Below are 21,421 nucleotides of genomic sequence, written 5' to 3'. Positions count from 1 at the left end.
GGGATCCCTTCAATATTTCTGGATCAAGTGGAATCTTCAATTAGATGACAAAAACAATCTAGCTCTGAAGACACATGGGCTGCATCAGACTATTTCCTCTGAGGGCATGTTGAAATCATCATTTTCTAAAATGGACTTAGACTGGTAGGTAGGTGTTTTGTTTATTGAGCTTTTCGCTTTAAAATTAGAGGTGGCTAGAGCAAAATAAATACTTTCATTAGATTCCCAGCTTGTTTTTGAGACTTTATTTCTCTGGATGACAGGGTAGAGATTTTCTTACTGAAAGACTGTGCTGAGAGTCCAGCAGATAACAGTGTTCTACAGATGGTCTTTGGTACTTGTATGGTAGATAATAGTGTAATGAATCTTAGTGTACAAAAGTCAAGCACAGCTATCATTTTTCATGATGATCCTCTGCTCTGATTTATGTGAATTTCAAATTTATTCAATGTAAGAATGGCATTTTTCTGGTCTATCAAATCCTACTCTACTTTTGGACCTATTCCATAATCAATCACCCAAATTACTCAATACTGGCATAAAATTAAAAAATAGGGGTAGGCATAGCTTAATTTTCATACCTGTGTCACGAATATCTTTATCTAATAACACCTTGTACATTTGTGCCCTGAGTGACTTATTTTGTCTGATAAACATCCATTGTATGAACTCATTGGGGAGTATAAGAGATGAAGGGAGAAAGGTCATATTATCAAATCATTGCACACAAAGGCATTTTTTTTCAGTATCACCTTGATTTATTTTCCTATTTTATTTTGTTCTCAGATGGAAAAATAATTTTATCAAGAAAACAAATGCTTCTGCCAAAGTTAAAGAATTCCAAATTTTAATCTTTTATGTAAAAAATGCCAACAGAGCTAAAGACTTGCCTCACCTCATCCTCATTTCACTGGCTAGTTTTTAAAAATCCATTGACAGTAAACAACATATTTTCCTCAAATATGATGATTATATTTTATTGCTGTCTTGTTTAGTATATGTTTTTCTCAATTGGGAAAAAAAGTCTAGGTGAAAAAATTACCTAACAAGAGAAGTAGTTTACATGGTCATAACATTTAAATTGCTGCCAAAGAAAGACATGTAGAAAAAAAAAAGATTTTAAATGTAAAATATCACATAACTTCAAAAAACTTACCTCAATTTTCTACCATTTATCAGGTTCTATAAGTCAACATTCTAATAGGATTACAGTCCTTTATTATAAGTCCCTAATGGTACTATGGTATACATTTAAAAAAGGCTACTACAAAAAAAAATCTTTATTTTTGTTTCTTCCTAGGATGGACTTAAACTATTGATATTTTTGAATAAAAAGCCTACAGTAGGTATAAATGCAATAGTTAACTGATGTCCTTTCCTGCTCCACAGAAGATGGCATCTATTAGTCCAGCATCTTCTCCTGTTTCTTGCCTTCCTTTTTCTTCTTCTTAGATTCTGCTGTAATTACAAAGAAAAGAAACAAAAATTACATTAGTAAAATATACATGAGGGAAGGAAGCTACTTCGCTTAAAATTGGCCAGGAATTACACAAGTCAATAGAAAAAAAATGGAGATATGTTTGCATTCAGGGCACGTGTCTGAATGCATGCAGGTACATATGTGTTTATGAATCTGCCCTCGCAAAAAGGGCCTATAAAAATTGGCAGGAACAATGCATCTTTTACCTAACATAGCTTACCTCTGTGTGAAATCTATAAATGCCTGCTTCCCTATTGGCTGCCCAGCTTTATATACAAAATATTGTCCAGATGTCCTATTTAGAAAATAGAACACAGCACCTTGCTGAGAAGGTAAGCTTCTCAATGGAACACTACTGAAGTTTTTCTTAACCCTTTCTATACTTAACACACTTTATCTTTCATTATTTCTGCTTGTCATTTTTAAGTGTCTCCTTCCTTTGATCTATGAAGAGTGGGACAACCAGCACTTCAAAGGTATTTTTTCAAAGTTCAAGGTATCTGTAAAGTCAAAGAAGGCATTCTGTTTCATTTCTAAACAACTAGTGTCTCAACATTTAATAATTTCTAGTCTTTTGTTGATATCTTAAGCTACAGTTGTGTATTAAGATGATATACCTGGGAAATAACATAGGATGTCAAATGGAATATATCTATCTCTTATTCCCTTGGCCTCAGCTTTTCCAAATCTCTTACTGAGATGCATCAGCACTTTATAACCTTCTTGCTCACCAGCAGGCTAGAAGTTTGGGGCAATAATTTCCACATTTTGGCTAACATTCTTTAATGTAGTATAAAATAGATGAATAGATGGAAGTCACACTGATCAGGTATTTATATAAATTTATTTGATAATGCTTTAGAGTATTCTTTGATACTCTAGATTTTTAAACCTAGCTTATATTGGGTATTTATTCCAGGGCACACTTTGAGACTGGGAATCTTTCCTTAATTCTCCTTGGTGATAGCAAGCACACATTCTCACTTTGTTACTTCAGCTTAACATTCATTCTATGTTCATTAATGAACAATTTGTTGACCAAGAAGTCAACATCTTGCCCATTTAATCTTCACAGTGTCAATCACTCAATGTTTTGGAACAAGTGGAAAGTCTTCATGGAATTGCTTTGATACACTGCAAAATCTGAAGTCCACTTTGAGTTAAATCTAAATAGAGAAATGAGGGATTGTCACTGAAAATCAGTGCAGAGGAGGAAAAATTTGCATTTTCCTAAGATCATTTTGATCTCTCACATAGTGAAATGTTCAAAGTTTTGAGAATAAAGTAAACATGGGATGATGATAGTGATTTGCATCAAAAGCAACTTTTGATGATTTTTATTACACTTGCATACAAATTGAGGATAGTCACCACTTGTCTCTGTGACCTCAAAAACTTTTTAAAAGGAAAACTTTTTAATATTTGCTCTCTCGATACCAGGATTATTAAATAGTGCCATGGAATCTATAATTGCAATAATTGTACTAATAATTTTATAATAATAATAACAATAAATTATAATATATAATCATGTTGTTACTGTGTCTGGCATATAATCATGTTAAACAACCCTTAAAAAATAGGAACCAAATGAATCTGTGATTTGGGAAAGTCCGAATCACACTGACCTAGCAGGAAAATCAGAAAGATCTTTCCATACAACACAACTCAACTTCTATTGTTTATCACATTTATAGCAAATGTCTAGTGGTCTTGTTATGTACTTTGATCTTGCATCACTCGAATCAATTTCTATTACTTAAGGCTCTGCACTTAGGCTTATTTCAAGCACATTTATTTTCTGTCTGGGTCTTTGGCCTTCAAACATGCTCTTCATCCCATCAACCCCACAGTTCAATCAGCATCAACATTCTGTTAATCTACTGTCCCTCAAACACTAGTCTGAGCACCACTTCTAGTTTGTAGGTTTGAGTCAGAAATCTTTTATCTTTATTTCACCTCTCTGGGACCACTTAGCTCTAGCACTGCAATTACCACTGAAGCATCTATCAGCTGTGTCAAAACAAAGTTTCTATTCAGACGACATATTGCTCAGTGTACATTAGTACACTTGTTAGTGAAATAAATAAGTCTGCGGCATAGCAAGAGCATATGCTTCAATAGCTCACCAGACACCCATCTTCCTGAATTCTCCTTGCCTATCGCCACTTCAATCTTTACACATTATGGTCTCTGTTGCCTGCGTGTTTCCCTTCTTCCTTTCTCAATTTCGCTTAGCCAGCAGATACTCATTCCTAGGATCTTAGCTTCCAAGTCACTTCCAAAAGGAATGCTTCCCAGAATTTCCCACCCGCTGTTAAAACACTCCCATTGTGCCTCTATTGCTCTTAAAAGATTATACTTGCAGGGATCAGAGATAGCTCTATTGACAAGGAAACCTGCTTTGCAGACATGAGGCTGCAAGTTTGATCCCCAGCACCACATCATATGTTGAGTGCTATCTCAGTGGTAAAGGTAAAAGGCCCTCCCGTTGATCATCGATTTGCTCGAGCGGGCCTAGTAACGTCTCCATTGGAGACTTTGTTGTTACTGTGTCTGGCATATCGAATCCATCACGGGGAGCTTGCCAGGTTCTGCCGTGCGGGCAAGATACTCTCGGTAGCTTGCCGGGCTCTCCGAGAGGGGTGGAGGAATCGAACTCGGGTCGGCCATGTTGGCTACTTGCAAGGCAAACGCCCTACCGCTGTGCTATCGCTCCCCTTAATACCCCCATACAACAAAGTACGTGATTTCTGATGTACTAAGCACTACAACCAGGTATGTCCAAGCATTACCCAAAACATGTGAACCCACAATTGTCATGGGGACAACTGTGGGAAGAGAAGAAGGGAAACGTAAATGGGACTACTCATTTTATAGCTGTTTATTGAATATGTACTTCCTTCTTCCTATGAGAGAAGAGACAGAGACCATCGGAATGTCTTTTGTTTCTGTGTCTTTCGTCTCTGGTACAAAATAAGAGCTTTTGAAATATTTGTTGTAGGCAGAGTGAAGAAATGAATGCTTAGTGGTAAGACTGCTTGAATGAATGCTTAAGTGTGAGAGTCCACTTATTAATGCATAAGAAAGTTAGGACTATAAATACCATTGCTATCTTGCAATATCTCAATATTTCATTGGCAATCATTATTTTATGATGAATAAGATTGCATGCACTTATATTTAAATGTTGTTGCAATCTGTCACCTCTTTTTCCTGTTTAAAAGTAGAAGCCTGAGTTAAGCCTGTGAGTAAAATGTCCTATTTCACTAACTTTTGGAACTTACAGTGAGAGAAATCTTTATTGTGCAGATTATTAATTGTCTAGAAATAAGTCTGTAGTTGGATAAAGCATAGTGTTTTGTAATAGAGCCATAAGATGGTAACTCTTAAAATTTTTTTTGTGGGGGGGGTTTGGGTCACATCCAGAGATGCATAAGGGTTACTCCTGATTCATGCACTCAGGAATTACTCCTGGTGGTGCTAGGGGGACCATTTGGGATGCTGTGAATCAAACCTGGGTCAGCCACATGCAAGGCAAATGCCCTATCTGCTGTGCTATTGCCTCAACCTCAACTCTTAAGATTTTAAAAAGCGAACATGATCACTCTCCTGCTGTGAAATGGAAGGGTAGCTTAGTTCAATACTGAAAAGAGCCAAGTTGGAAGAAGGGAGCCCACACATGTCACCCTCCAAATAGCACTCTGAGCTGCATGTCAGTCTCCCCATCTGGACTGAAACTGTGCAGCAGAAATGGTTGCAAACAGGAATTAGCCATTGTCAAGATGTGAGAGAAAAGGGCACCAGTCTAGAAGAGGCTCTGTGGTTTTCCCTAGGCTGACTTGACTGGGAGGTACCACTGCTCTGGAAAACTCTCAGCACTACCTTGCTTTAATTTCTTGGGTATCTGTTACCTACTTTAATTTCTTGGATCTATGAACCTTCCAGTTCTGTCTTGGGCCAGTTTTTGTTGATAGATGAAAGTACGTTTTTCTCTCATGCATATTTTACTAGAATATATGGTTGAAAGTATTTCAAAATCTCAGATACTTGCTAAGAAGAAATACAGCAGAAATCCGGCCTGTTCCTCAGTGCTATAAATCAAAGTACTGGGAATGACATTTTGATGGTAATCTATTTCAAAAACTCAAACTTTAGCGTAGAATATTGCTTCAGTGCATAGCAGCTACTGATAAGAAAGAAGAGAGATGAGAGGAAAATGTAAGAATTAATAGAAACCATGCTACAATATGTGATGGATACCATAGCACTAAATGGCTACCTGTTCAATAAAAAATGAGGAAATAATGAAGTCCTGATAGGTCAACACTGAGAATCAAGTTTTCACCTAGACAATTGGTTCTAATCAATGTCTGCCACTTATTGACTCTAAACTTGGGTGAGTCAATTTTCTGCATCTGTTTCCTGTAAATTGACTGTAATGAAACCAAGTATACTATACACAGAGGGACATTATGATTATCACTTGAGATTATGTCTTCTTGGATCCTATTTCACTTATAGTGTTTAAAACAATGTTATTTAGCAAACAACTGCGAGGCACTATTTGTACATTTTGGGATAGAATGGCAAAGAAAATGAAATTCTGTTTTGATTACAAGATATGTTTTCAAGATTTCCCTATGAGAATCTTTCAAAATTATAAGTACTCTAAAAGCCTGTTAAATAAATATGTTAAGGATCATGGATTTATGAAACCTATTTTTATTTGGCAGCTATTTTATGATTTCCAAGTCCATCTCTCTCTTGATTTACAGGAACATCACAGATAGATTTGGTGTGAAAGACAACATCCATGAGAAGAATGAATTTTTAGGGAGCAAAAGGATATCTCCAGTACATATAGACCGAAGGAAAAGCAGTTTCTCATCTGAGTGATATCATTCTTTTTTTTAAACCACTAATTATTTTTTCAGTTTTTAAAGTAACACAGGATTACATAAAAAGTTAAAAATACATATTACTCATAGTTTTATAATATACAACTAACACTTTTGCAGCAGGTTATATTTCTGCTTCCTTTCTATGATAGTATGCAACATTTTAAACTAAGAACGTATTGACAGTTGATAACATATGTTATTCTAAAATTCCACTGCATGAATATGCTTTGAAACTTGATTATTCTTTCATCTGATTTATGCCCTTCTTGAACCCCTTCTTCTTAAACTGAGTTTGCTGTTTTGTCCTTTCATGTATTGTAAACAATAATCAAATGCATTGCTTTGGCAGAAAAATCTTTGTATTTTTGCTCTGTTTTAATTTAAAGAATATTGGGGAAGGACCTGCTTATTCAAAGGACAGGATATTTTTAAAGCTCTCAATGTGGACTGACAGATTTATTTTTTGAAATAATGTACTACTTTCATTCTCATTAGCAACTTACTTGGGATGCTACCCTAGCAGACTTGTTCTCAGAAGGCAAATAACAAGCCAACCTGCATTGTCTCCTCACCAGTCAGTCACAGGCCCTTTTAGAAATAGGATTACTTCATCTTTGGGCCAAGTAAACATCCACTGCCATTTCCAATATTATAAAATCTGAGAGAAATAGCATTGGAAGTAGGCCTTGAGAAGAAATCAATTTAAAAGTTTTTCAAAGACTTTGAGGAGTGATGCTATTACAAGAAGACAGAGGAATGAGAATTCTGAAAGAAGCTTATCACATTTTCTCAGAAAATTTCTGTTTGCTGGGGCTGAGGAGATAGTACAGGAGGTAAGGTGCTTGACTGGCATGCAGCTGACCTGGGTTGGACTCCAGAACCACATGTGGTCCCCTCTGAGCCCCACCAGGAGTGATCCCTGAGCACAGAGCCAGAAATAATCTCTGAATATCACCAGTTATGGCCCAAAGCTCCCACAAACTCTTCCTTTTTGCTTTGATTGATTCCCTTTTGACAGATGGTTGCTTATGTGTACAGATAACATATAAAGGAACATAACAAATGAAATAATTGAGTGTACCTCATATTTTAAGGAAAGTTAACCAACCTGTTTCTACTTTTATTTAGTTTATATTTTATTATTTTATTTTATTTTATGTATTTATTTATTTATTTTTAAATGCTAAGATGAGGAATTTTCTTTTTTTTTTATTAAAAATTTTTTTAATAGTGAGACATCATGAGGTACAGTTGCAGACTTACACATTTTTGTGCTTGGGTTTCAACTATACAATGATCAAATATCCACCCCTCCACCAGTGCCCATTTCCCACCACCACGGATTCCAGTATCCCTCCCACCCTCCATCCCCCCCTGCCTCTGTGGCAGGGCATTCCCCTCTGCTCTCTCTCTCCTTTTGCGTGTTGTGGTTTGCAAAAGAGGCATTGAGTGGCAATCATGTTCGGTCTATAGTCTACTTTCAGCATGCTTTTTAAGGGGGCTTGAGTGATAGAACAATGGTTAGAGTGCTTTTTTTTTTTTTGCATACAGCTGACCCAGGTTTGATCCCTGGCACCCTATATAATTCCTGAGGCTTGCCAGGAGTGATCCCTAAGCACAGAGTCAGGAGTTACCCCTGAGTACTGCTGGGTGTAATCTCCAGAACAAACAAAAAAAGTGGTCTTGAACCATTAAACCAGTGGAACACACTCTTATTAGGAAAATTATTGTGCTGCTAAGAGGGAGAATTCATTCCACCCACCCCCTAACAAATCTGGTGATTGCCATTTTCTAGAAGTCAGCAATAAGCTCCAGGTCCAAGCGATGATGGTGCCAAACGTCAGGCCTCACGGGACACGGGAGGAGTGGGCCCCTGATGAGACTCTGAGATGATGCAACACCTGGCCACTGTCTACTTAAGCTCCTACATAGCCAGGATTCAGAGACACGCAAACGAACCTCACACCCGAGCAACCTGCTGCAATGATCTCTTCAGACAGTATTGCCTCCAAAACAAACAATATAAAACACATTGTCTAGCATTGCATTTTCGGCAGGTATGAGTGGTGGTGGGTCTGGTCTCGAAAAATCAAAGGTAACTAAAGTAAAAAAAAGAGAGTATTGTGCAAGCTGTCTGACACACAGGCAGGGAAAGGTGTGGAAAGGGGGGAGGGAGGAATACTGGTGATTTTGGTGGTGGATAATGTACACTGGTGAAGGGATGAGAGTTGGATGACTGTATGATAAAAACTCAAATATGAAAGCTTTGTTACCGTACCTCACGGTGAATCAATAAGAAAAAAAATAATAAAAAATTTTTTTTTAAAAAAGAGGGAGAATTCACCTCTGAGGAAGCTATGGACATTTGGTAATAGGCATTAAGGTGCAGAGGTCAGTAATGCCAGCATCTGGGAGACAGCATGGCATAGGACCACTTGACTCAGATACTTGTTCAATAAATCATGAGATTTCTATAAAGGAACAGGACTGGAAAACAGTGATGCTACTACAATGTAAATATGTCCAAAGCCTGTGTATCACCAGGATCTGTTTGATAATCTTTTGTACTATGATACACCTACTTTTTAATGTGAAAATAACTGAATATTTTTGTGTTCTGAGAATTAGGAGAGAAAAATAAAGCAGTAGAAAAGGAAAAGAGTATTTCATCTACAGATTTTTTAATTCAAGAATTTCTCATTGAAGAAAAATAAAGACTGTGTGTACATGTGTATGCAAAGTATAGTTACTCAATTTTGCCATTTTTAACTTCAGAAAAAATTTTAAGTACTAAAAGTATTGAAGAGATGAGATAGCTAAAGCAAGTGAAAATCTGTGAAGGAGGCCTACTTTTGCATAGGTAACTTTTGGAATGTGGATATGCTTATATTCGGGTTTTATGGGTACAAGAGCATGCATTACTAATACTTAGGGTGTATGTGAACATATGTGGTTGTTGTGAAATACTAGAATCACACATGGCAATTCTGATGACTCTAACTCTATCTAACTCTCCCAAAGTTACTTTACAAAACTATTGAGGTTGAAGTCCACAAGAAGAAAACATCCAACCCCATCAAAAAATGGGGCAACGAAATGAACAGAAACTTTCTCAAAGAAGAAATCCGAATGGCTAAAAGGCACATGAGAAAATGCTCTACATCATTAATCATCAGGGAGATGCAGATCAAAACAAGAATGAGATATCATTTCACACCACAGAGACTGGCCCACATCCAAAAGAACAAAAGCAACCGGTGCTGGTGTGGAGGTGGCGAGAAAGGGACCCTCCTTTATTGCTGGTGGGAATGCCAAATGGTTCAGCCCTTTTGGAAAAGAGTATGGACAATTCTCAAAATATTAGAAAGTGAGCTCCCATTTGACCCAGCAATACCACTCCTGGGAATATATCCCAGAGAGGCAAAAAAATATAGTTGAAGTGACATCTGCACTTGTTCGATCATTGTATAACTGAAACCCAAGGATAAAAATTTGTAAGTCTACAACTGTACCTCATGGTGTTTCACTAATAAAAATAAAATAAAAAACTATTGAGGGGGAGGAGAAATAGTACAGCAGGTAGGATACTTTATACTTGGCTAGGCAGGGTTCAATCTTTTGCATCCTATAAGGTCCCCCAAGCACAAACAGGTGTAATTCTTGAGTGCAGGGCCAGGAGTAATCCCTGAGCATTGCTGGGCATGGTCCAAAAACGAAAAGAAAAAAATAATAAAATAAAAAGCTCTTAAAAATAAGCTGAAATAGAATAATATACTTAAATATGTCTGTATCTCTCTCTCATGCTACTTTTAGCATAAAACAGTAAATTGTTAACTGGTAAATTCATGTTTTACTTTATTTTATTCAGCAGAAGCATCTGACCCCATTTCAATCTCTAGGTACTACAGGTTACTTAGGAGTGTGGCTTGGGGATTACTCCCTATAGTACTTAGGGGACAATGGTGTGCTGGGCACTAAAACCCAAGTCTAGGAATCACTGCATTCATCGATGGGATATAAAAAAAAAACAGAGCATAAGACTAATACCCAAGGACAGTAGAAACAGGGACCAGGATGATTAGTTCATAGTTAGAACCCTGCCCTAAGTGATGGGAGGGAGAGCAGCTGGGATAGAGAAGGGGCCACTATGACAGTGATGGTTGGAAGGGATCGCTCTGGATGGGAGATGCATGCTGAAAGTTGGTAAAGGACCAAACGTGATGGCCTCTCAATTTCTGTATTGCAAACCATAATGCCCAAAAGTAGAGAGAGAGCGAGAGAGAAAAAAATAGAGACAGAGAGAAAGGAGAGAGAGAGAGAGAGAGAGAGAGAGAGAGAGAGAGAGAGAGAGAGAGAGAGAGAGAGAGAGAGAGAGAGGAAAAGTGCCTGCAATAGAGGCAGGTTGGCAGGGGGCAGGTAAGTGGTAGGAGGGAAACTGGGGTCATTGGTGGGAAATGTACACTGGTGGGAGGATGAGCGTTGAAACACTGTGTGACTGAAACCTAGTCATGAACAGCTTTGTAACTGTGTATCTCACTGTCACTATCACTATCACTATCACCCCGTTGTTCATGGATTTGTTCGAGCGGGCAACGGTAACGTCTCCATTCATCCCTGTCACATGCTAGTGTAGCCCAATGACATATTGGGGGCTCTTTCAGGGTCAGGGGAATGAGCACCATCATTGTTACTGTTTTTGGCATATCAGGTACACCATGGGTAGCTTGCCAGGCTCTGCCATGTGGGCGGGATACTCTCAGTAGCTTGCCAGGCTCTCCAAGAGGGATGGAGGCTTTTGGAGCAGCCTCTAATCACCTTTACAGGTGATCATAGTCAGGCATATATGCGGGCATGATACTCTCAGTAGCCTGCCAGGTTCTCTGAGAGCAAGAACTAGAGAATAAGAGGTTCGTGACCATGCACGTCTGGGACCTTGGTTTTATAGTCTCTGGATCCTGGCCGTTAATGGGGTTACACAGCAGTTGGTGAGTGTAACTGTCTAGCTACTGGAAGATGGGGGACCTGGGTGGAGGAGGCCCAGTCCTGAACCGAGCAGGCTTGGAGATCTCAGCCCTGGGTCCCACACAACTGGGCTCCTCTTCCAGTTCCTTCATGCATGAGGCTCATCCAAGCGTGTGGAGAGTGGCCTTAACATGGCTGTGGCTGGGTCCTGGAGGTCTTCAGCTGCGGGGACTCTGCTCTGGGCAGAGAGGGAAACTCAACCCGCCCTCCTCCAAGGGGCCCTGGTGAGGATAGCCAGGCGCGGGGGCAGGAGATTCTGCCTTGTTCTCTTCCGGTATCTCACAGCAATTCAATTTAAATAAATAAATAAATAAATAAATAAAATCCAGGTTTCTTTCATATAAACTGACTAAGTTGAGCTCTCTCTCCAGTTCCCATAGAATTATTCTTTTATTTATTTATTTATTTATTTATTTATTTTTTGCTTTTCGGGTCACACTCAGCAATGCTCAGGGGTCACTCCTGGCTCTGCACTGAGGAATTACTCCTGGCGGTGCTTGGGGGACCATATGGGATGCCAGGGATCGAACTCAGGTCGGCTGCATGCAAGGCAAACGCCCTACCTACTGTACTATCGCTCCGGCCCCATAGAATTATTCTTAAGATTATATACAGCTTCACTGATTTTTTTCCCATGCCTCTCCCAATGCCTGCAAAGAGCATTTATTTCTGATAAAAACGCTTAAAAGCTTCTTTCAGCAATAATTAGGACGGAGACTGAAAAATTTCCTTGTTACTACATATTACAAATTATTTTGGCTGCCTAAGCCAGATATAAAATGTATTATTAAAAACAATAATTAGTTCTCACTTTGCACTCTTATTTTCTATTATTCTATTTGATATTATTACATGACTCATGCTACTAGAAAAAAATTATGAGTTTTGAAAATAGGGGAAAGCCTGAACTCTAAAATATTAAGCATGAGAGTAGGTGGAATCTCATAAATAATTCTTTATTTGCCACCAACTGAATTTTTCCAGGTAAATTTTTTTAAAATGTACCCTCTACGCATTTTAATTAAAGATTTAATTGTGTCCCCTTCAGAAATACATGTAGATATCATAGTCCTAATACTTCGGATGACCATGTCAGGAGATAAGGTTGTTATCTCATTTGCAGTAAAATGAGCCTGGGGGAGAGGTTGATCTCAATCTAACTGTACCTCTTAAAATAGGGGAAATTTGAGCACAGATATGCACTGAAGACAAGTATCCCTGGGTCCTGGAAAGAGACTTATGTATACCCTGTCCTTGTTCCTTAGGGTTGCAGAAGTCAACGCTATGGAAATCCTGGCCTGACATGTCAGCCTGCATCCCTGCAAAAAAAATGCATTTATTCTCAATTTAAAAAAAAAGTAAAATTGAAAAAAAAGAAAATATATTCATACAGCCATCTAGGCTGGGTCCTCATTACAACAAACTGAACTATCAACTTGTGAGAATGAACAAGTTCATTCTTTACATATTTCCAAGCAACAAACTGACACTCGAGAGCTGTAGAAATGCCAGATGAGATGGGTTTACTGTTAACCCAAGAATTTTAATGAGGTCATCACTGAAATGAATGACTTTAGTAGTGAGACATGTAGGAGTTTCAGAAGACCTTTCTGCTTCCGTTCCCCATTCCCTACCCGCCTCTCCATACATACTCTATCTTTGCCCTCTGGATAGGTACTAGAAGATGGGGGACCTGGGTGGAGGAGGCCAAGGGGATTTCAAGCAGGGGGGCTGAAATTTTGATTCCTCCTGTCCTTACCACACCTCTTCCACCCCCAGCCCTGTTCTATCTGTTGCATTAGCAGGTTGGCTCTAAAGAGATTCTCCAGGAAGTCTCTATATGTTTCTGAAAGCGGCCTCCAGACAACTCTAGTTTATTATTAAGGTGCCTCTGGGAAAAGATTTAAAGATAATGTTTTGCTGTTTTCAAAAACTTTTTTGCAAGAACAAGGCCATTCACTTGTTACCCAAGAGTAAGCAGCTACGGGCCTTGGCCTTGTGTGTCCTAAAAGTAGAACGCCAAGAACATTTTCACCTACTGCTTTTCCTTTGGGTGTCAGATGAGCTCTCAAAAAAACACTCTTTACTCCTATAGAACTAAGTTATTCCTTTTTCTTTCTCTTCTCTGTCTGCTGAGTAGCAAGCAGCCTGCTTCCAGTTCCCTGGAGGTTCCCAGAGCTGAGCTTCAGATCAGAGCTGACCAGAGGCACTGGGCTTGTGTGCGTGTCCTTCTGATGGCCTGTGATACTGGCTGCCGGGAGATGGGAACTTCAGAGTCACCTGCAGCTCTCTGCTCACAATAAATTAGTCTCACAGTGGTGAGAAAGCAATTTTGAATCTCATTCAGAGTCCAGCATGAAGGACCGCTGGGAATAACAGGGGGCACTGCACTGCTAGGTTTTTCTCTCCCAGAACGCAGCCCTCAGAGGACCGCAGCTTGAGAAATATAGCACCGAAAGTTGTTATTTGCTTCAGTTGCAATTATCATGCAAAGACCAGCTTGAGACCATAATGGTCTGCCATGACTCACTCATAAATCACTGCAAATATGCCCTTATTGATGTTTAGAAATTATCATTGGAACAAAACTCAAATTATTCATATTTTTAGACAACTTAAAAAGCTCTCTTAAAGAGCATTCTATTTGGGAACCACTGGGGTAAATGAAATCTGGAAACAGACTGTCTTGACCTCAAGTTCAAACGTCACTGGTTAAATGACCTTGTACAACTTGTGACCTTAGTGTTCTTGTTTGCAAAATGTGACGAAGATTTTTGGCAGCTGCTATAAGACATTTCCTTCTAAAGGTCTAGATTAATACCTGTTATACCCTGAATGCTCAATCTATATATAAAATCACTTTTATAATGCTGGAGAATAGCAGAACCCAATAGTCACAATCTAAAATCTGGAGCTGAAATGCTCAGTCCTGAGAAAGATAGAAGATAGAAATGCAAAAGCTTCTTGGGAAAAAAGAAGGTCCTTTAACCCAGTAACTAATTAGTATGAACATTGTTCTATCATTCAACCTTTCTTACTGCTAATTATAATATAGCTGCTCTGTGTGTGCACAGCTAATGAGCTTCTGTGAATGGAATTTACCAGGGGAACTAAAGCAGACACACAGTGTAAAGTAAACCCCACACATATTTAGAGTTCTTACTTTTCACATCTGTCCTGGCAATTAGGACTACAAATCCCTTAATAGAGATAGGAGTAAAAGACCTAGATTACTTCTCTTTTAGGTAAGCACATTGTGCCTAAATAGTGATTTCTTTGCCCAGATTGAGGCTAAAGAAAAAAAATGTGAGATGCTTAATGAGCTAGTTCAGGATAAATTGATTAGACATATTGTTCATTCATTCATTCATTCATTCAGTTCCTCTTCTGGACTATGAGATACTGTAGTCACTTACAGAGTTATATGGGATGTGGCTCCTACCCCAAGAAGTGAAGTGTTGGAAAAGGCAAATAAACACTAATAGTGAAGGATTGAATGTCATACTTAGAGAAAGGAACCCTTGAAGAGAAGTCAGGGATTTTCTATTAGGAAAGGAGTTCTGGCAAGTCTGAACTCTATTATGGACCTTTTACAGAACAGATCTTTTGGGGGAGTGCCTCAAAAACTTTGAACTTTCCCTTGTTTCACTTAGAACTCTAGTCTTGCTAGCTCTTTCTCTAGCTTCAAGACCAAGTACTCTACATCACTTAAGTCCTGTCGACTTACCACTTGGCTCTGTGCCATTTTAAGTCTATTTAACCATTACGTTGCAAACTCATCCAACATTATTTACTTATTGTTGTACCATTATTAACCTTACTACCCCTGGAAATAAGAGGGGGAGGGAAGGAGAATAATTTAATATTACTAGCACTTACCATTCAAATCGACGATCAACGGGAGGGCCTTTACCTTTACCTTTACCTACCATTCAAATCTGATCCATTGCTGGCACCAAGTCAAGATAATAGTGACCCTTTAGGGCCAGAGAGATATTGCAGCCAGGAAGTGCTTGCCTTGCATGCATGTGGCCTGGGTTTGTTCCCCAGTATCCTATATGGTCTCTGAACACCGCCAGAAGTGATTACTGAGTGCAGAGCCAGGAGTAAGCCCTGAGTGTGGCCTGGTATGGCCCCAAACAGACAAACCAAGAAAGTGAAATTTTAGGGAATGTATGTCGGCCTGCAATTCACTAGTTTACTTCTACCAGAACTTGATATACTTAGACTGAATAGACACAGAGGAAGTAGCTGTGTTTCAATGACAGAGATCTAAGTCTGACTGCTAGAGTTAAGCCCTGATCCCTCTGCTTATTATTTTTACAATCTGATTCCAAATATACAATCTGTTTCCAAATATACAATCTGATTCCAAATAAACAATCCTGTCAATAATCCTGTTTCCTCACCTGTACAACTGTGGATAGTAAGAGTAACTCTTTTAAGATATTTTATGAATATGTGGTCCACAACATATAAGCAGTGTACTGAATATAGTCAAAATATACTAAGCTCTCAATAATTAATAACTCTAATAACTCTGCTGTAATCGCCATATTTCTTTTCCTTATGGGGAATCATCCTTTTCAAGAAATTTCTTTGGAAGTAAAGAATCTTAAAAGACTGCACATATATTGTGAGTCTGGAGAGATAGCACAAAGTTAAGGCATTTGACTTAGTGCAACAAACTCCAGTTCAAACCTTGGCACCTCAGTTGGTCTCCGAGGTACTAAGCACAGAGACAAAAGCAAGCCTGAGCATCACCAGTGTGGCACCCACTCCACTAAAAGTAAAATTAAAGCACATTCATTCAGCAATTTTACACATAATTTTCCATTGCATCTTTACAGCTTGCTATTAAATATTCATTAAGGACCATAATTTACAACAACCAAAGCAGTGTTTGTCAGAAGTACTTTGTTTTGTTAGTACCCCAATCACTGCTAGGAGCCACAAGGACAATAACTGGTGGTGCTCACGAGATCTGTCGTTGCTGGGGATCAAAGCAGGACATTCGTGCCAGGCGTGTTCTGTAGTACTTCAAGCTCTCTCCCTGGTCAGATTATTAGCACTCTACCATAGAGGGGGGCAGAATAAAATCTCCTTAGTTCAAGAACAGTATTGTGGGTGGAAAACTGAATACAGAGGCTGAACGATTTCCAGAAATCGAGTGAAAAATAAGTAAAATCCTGAAACCAAACAAAAAGTAGGCTTCTCTCTGATGATTAAGAACAGGATTCTCTGGGAGACTAACACCCAAGGACAGTAGAGAAAAGGACCAGGAGGATTGCCTCACAGCTTGGAAGCCGGTCTCGCATGCTGGGGGAAAAGGCAACTCAGAGAGAGAAGGTACCACCAAGTAAAGGATGCTTGGAGGGCTAGCTCGGGATGGAAGATGTGTGCTGAAAGTAGACTACAGACCGAACATGATGGCCACTTAATACCTGTACTGCAAACCACAACACCCAAAAGGGGAGAGTGCAAAAGGGAATGTACCTGCCACAGAGGCAGGGGATGGGGGGTGGGAAGGATGGGTGCAGGTGGTGGGAGGGATACCAGAAGCATTGGTGGTGGAGAATGGGCACTGGTGGAGGGATGGATACTCGATCATTGTATGAGAGCAAAAGGGAATGTGCTTGCCACAGAGGCGGGGGGTAGAGGATGGGAGGGATGGGGGGGGTGGTGGGAGTGATACTGGAATCATTAGTGGTGGAGAATAGGCACTGGTGGAGGAATGGGTACTCGATCATTGTATGACTGAAACGTAAGCACAAAAGTTTGTAAATCTGTAACTGTACCTCACAGTGATACATCAAAAAAATTAAATTAAAAAAATAAAAGAACAGGATTCTCACAGCTCTGACTCATTCTGGTGAAATGTGCACATAGTAGCAATGCCCACCCTGGCAGGGGTCCTGAGGGTAGGCACCAAACCTGTACTAACTTACAGTGGGACTCTGTCCCCTCACCTCTCAGCACAGCTCAACAGAGCCCCTCTACAGAATGCCTCCATGCACATTCCTAAGAGATGTCAGCACCCAGAAAGTAGAAAAAACTGTTGGAAGTGGATCTTAGAAGAACTAACAAAAGAATCTCTTTAGTGGAGAGAGAATTGAGAATACTGGGAATATCACATTTCTTGACCCCTCTTTTCTATTTAATAATCAGCTGCCAAAGGCTGTCTCCTGCACACAGCTGAGTCTCGCACTTAAACAGTTGCTATTCTTTTGATCTTCAAAGATGAATTGTCAAACCTTAGACAGAGTGAGGAAACTGTCCAAATTAAAATAGAAAAAGAAAAGAAGAAGAAGGGAAAAGAAAAGAAGAAAAGAAGAGAAGAGATCAGCAAGATGCCAAAACATTTAGTTAGGAAGAAATAAGAGGAACTGGATACTGGGATATCATGAACAGAGAAATTGAACAAGGATTTGGCAACAGCAAAGCATAACTTAGGGCACTGGATGACAGGAGATACTAAGTCTATTCCCCAGGGTCACCAAGAAACATTCATCCTTAGGCATCCACTTTTGCCTGTCGAATTTGAAAATATTCTTCTGCCAAGCAAGCACGGAGGCTGACCTGAACACATTAGTCCATCACTAGGCATAAATATGAACTCTTATATTTGCATCTTATTTCAAAAATTAATCATGTTATTTTTAATTTATTTTGTATTAAATCATCATGAGATATACAAAAGCTGTTCATGATCAGGTTTCAGTCTTATAATGTTCCAACGCCCACCACTTCACAAGTGTACATTTCCCACCACCAATGACCTCAGCACCTCTATGGAAGGCACTTTTCTTCTTCTTCTTCTTCTCTTTCTCTCTCTCTCTCTCTCTCCCCTCTCTCTCTCTTTCTCTCTCTTTCTCTCTCTCCTTCTCTTTGGGCATTATGGTTTGCAATACAGATACTGAGGAGTTATCAAAAATGAATCATTTTAATGTGAATAATCACTCAAGACTTTAAAATGTTCCCATGTGGTAATTAAACCATATCACTGAGTCCTGCTAAATAAATTCTGCTCCTGGAAGGGCCCTCCACCCAAGCCTGAGGTTGAACAGTAGACTACAGTGATAACCACCCATTTACACAACTACCCATTTACATGGTCAGGACGGTCTGAAGGATGAGACTCCCCCACACATGGGTCCTGCCTTCCAGCTCTACTTGGCTTGATCTTGTAAGTCTAGTGATCTCAGTGAATTTGTAAAGCTAAAAGCCCGTTTCCAGACTCCCTTGCAGCAGGATTTTATATGCGACCCTGTTTCCAGCAAACAGGCTTGTTTAAATTAGATTTGGATGTAGATGTGAACAAGCAGGGGAGGGGGAGGAGGCCAAATTTGGGGAGATTAGATATTCTAGCAAGAGAGGAGGTGGAAGTGTCTGGGTCTGGGGAGACAGAATGTTGTCATTTCCAGTCTTAGCTTAGCATTCTATACACTGTGCAGTGGGTAATTTCAGCCGGAGGATTTCTTCTGCATCAGCTGTGTGTGGTATCATTAGACGTTGCAGCGTTATTCTTAGAATGTAGCTGCCAAGACAGCCTCTGGACCCCCCTCGAGATTCTGTAAGCTATTTAATATCCTTGAATAAACCCCTTTTGGTTAACTAGCTAGAGAAGATCTTAATGCATCTTGAAAATCCTGCCCAGTACAGGGTTTGCTGATAGGAAAATCTGAACGCACCTATCTTTTTTGTCCTAAGATATAGAAATCTCAAAAGTCTTGCACAGTTGATTCATTGTTCCCTAATTTATTTCTGCTGGGTTCTGACACAAATAAATAAATTCCAGCTATAACCTTTCAGTCAAGCAAGCCTGGTCCCCATTCCCAGGAAAACCACCTTCTCATTTTGCATTTTTCAATTCTTATGTTTGTGTAAATGAAAGTAAACATAGTTATTCATATAATATTCATAAGTATATCAATATTCTCTCTTCTGTTATATAAATATAGCAGAAAATGATTAAAAGCTCTCCTCAGATTAAGTGGATTTCCACACAAGAGAATATTTTAGGTGCTTCCAAATTTATATCTACTAATATTGAAAACTGGACTATGGCTAAACATAGAGCTTGTATCAGATTGACAGAGCCCTAGGAATTTCTATAAATGAAGAGGCAATATTAGTAGATTGGAGTATGATGAATTTTAAGCATTTCTTTTCCTTACCAAAGCAAGCGGGATAGTTAGTAATTTGCAAGAGTGAAACAGCAACTCTAAATATTCAATGCTTCCTCTCCCCAAGCAAATCTCTAAATTGTTAGCATTATTATTAGCAGTGATAATTATTCATAATCAAATCTCAATTATCTTTTTCAGTATTTTAATTTGATGGCAGGCAGTCATAGTCTTATCAACATCCATTTGCTTCATTGCAAAATGTAAAAACTACAGTTTTTTTTTACCGTAAAAATTAATCCGCTGCTACTTCTCAAAACAAAGGAGGCTAGAAACCAAGCAAAACCATTCTAGAAAACAAACTAAAACCAAAACAAAACATAAGATAAACAGAACTTGATAATGCATTTGACGAAAAGGATGATAATAATAAAAAATGGGGCTAGAAGCATGATAGTATACTGTGTAGGGAATTTGCCTTGCATGCGGCCAACCTGGGTTCTTTCCCCTGGAATCCTGTATGCTCATTTCCTTGTTCACCAAGCATGCTAGGAGTGATCCCTGAGCACTGAGCCAGGAATAAGTTTTGAGTGCTGTCAGGTATGGCCCCCCCAAAACAAAAAAAAAATTAAAAAAAAAGAAATGGCAGGAGAGATACTTTTAGTTCTGAACTTAGTGGCTGTATTTTCTGAAAAAAATTAATATCCCAAGCCCATATTTCCCTATGCTATTTATTTTATGAAGTCTAACAGTTGTGAGATATCCCTTTCCTATAGTTTCCAAATTTGAAAAAAAATGAAAAGGAAAATAACATCAGAAAGGAATAAAACCTAGAACTAATATTTTTTTCTTTTTGGGTCACACCCAGCTTTGCACAGGAGTTACTCCTGGTTCATGCACTCAGGAATTACTCCTGGCGGCGCTCGGGGGACCATATGGAATGCTGGGAATCAAACCCAGGTCGGCTGCGTGCAAGGCAAACGCCCTACCCGCTGTGCTATTGCTCCAGTCCAAACCTGGAACTAATTTTGCTAGTAAACAACAGGATAAATTTGATGAATCACCAATTTTCTCTTGTCTACATTTCATTTATTTGTTGCATGGTGGTTCCATCTGATGGTAAGCTGAGTTCTCAGCAGCTCTTCCATTTAATGACTTTAGACAGAGATATTTATCTAATAAGGCCAAAGTTCTGTAAGTTTATAAAAGTCAGAGGTAGCATGGCAGAATTGAAAAGATGTTCATATAATTCTAGAAGGTCTTCCCCTCAAATTCTGACCTTGAATTAGAATCCTGGTTCTTCCACATATAAGTTGTGAAACCTCAGGAAAATTGCTTAACTTCTCTGGATTTATGCATTCTCATAGACAAAGTACAAACAAAATGTACTGCCTGGTGTTTCTTATGAGATCAAATGGATGTGTAATGCTTAACAGTGTAAGATTCCAAGTTAATGAGTTCACTTTGTATGTCTTTTCTTATCAGGGTCCTGAGTTTAATTATGAGAATTCGATGATGACTTGTTTGTTCTTGGGCAAATAACATATGATTAGAGAACTTGGATGAAAGTTTAAATGATCACTGTTCCACAGCCTCCATTAATCACTGAAGGATTCTGTGGTGAAACTTCCTTTCCTTTAACATTTTAAGAGTATTCGTTAAGGGGGCTGGAGGGATAGTACAGTGGGTAGAGCATTTGCCTTGCATGTGGCTGACTCAGGTTCGATTCCCAGCATCCCATATCGTCCCCCAGCACTGCCAGGAGTAATTTCTGAGTGCATGAGTCACGAAACTCTAAGTATTGTTGGCTGTGGCCAAGACTTATGGCTCCCATAAAGGAATATTCATAAAGACTCTTCACAGGGATACCTTAGAGAACAAGACTGCTG

General features: G+C 39.1%; 1 protein-coding gene across 2 annotated transcripts in view; it reads right to left on the bottom strand.

Moving 5' to 3' along the window:
* Positions 1 to 825: 825 nt before the first annotated feature.
* The window catches only part of PTN (pleiotrophin), a 107,012-nt gene continuing 86,416 nt past the window's right edge, over positions 826 to 21,421 (bottom strand). The window contains exon 5 of one of the 2 annotated variants that reach the window (XM_056123993.1): positions 826 to 1,458. In XM_056123993.1, the coding sequence (XP_055979968.1) occupies positions 1,403 to 1,458 (56 nt within the window). In that variant the 3' untranslated portion in view covers positions 826 to 1,402. The remainder of the gene's footprint in view (positions 1,459 to 21,421) is intronic. The other variant, XM_056123994.1, reaches the window with a different exon arrangement.

The sequence above is a fragment of the Sorex fumeus genome, unplaced genomic scaffold (assembly GCF_029834395.1).
Source record: "Sorex fumeus unplaced genomic scaffold, SorFum_2.1 ptg000048l, whole genome shotgun sequence".
Taxonomy (NCBI): Eukaryota; Metazoa; Chordata; class Mammalia; order Eulipotyphla; family Soricidae; genus Sorex; species Sorex fumeus.
The sequence above is the reverse complement of the archived record's forward strand: the minus strand, read 5'-3'. Positions and strand labels throughout refer to the sequence as shown.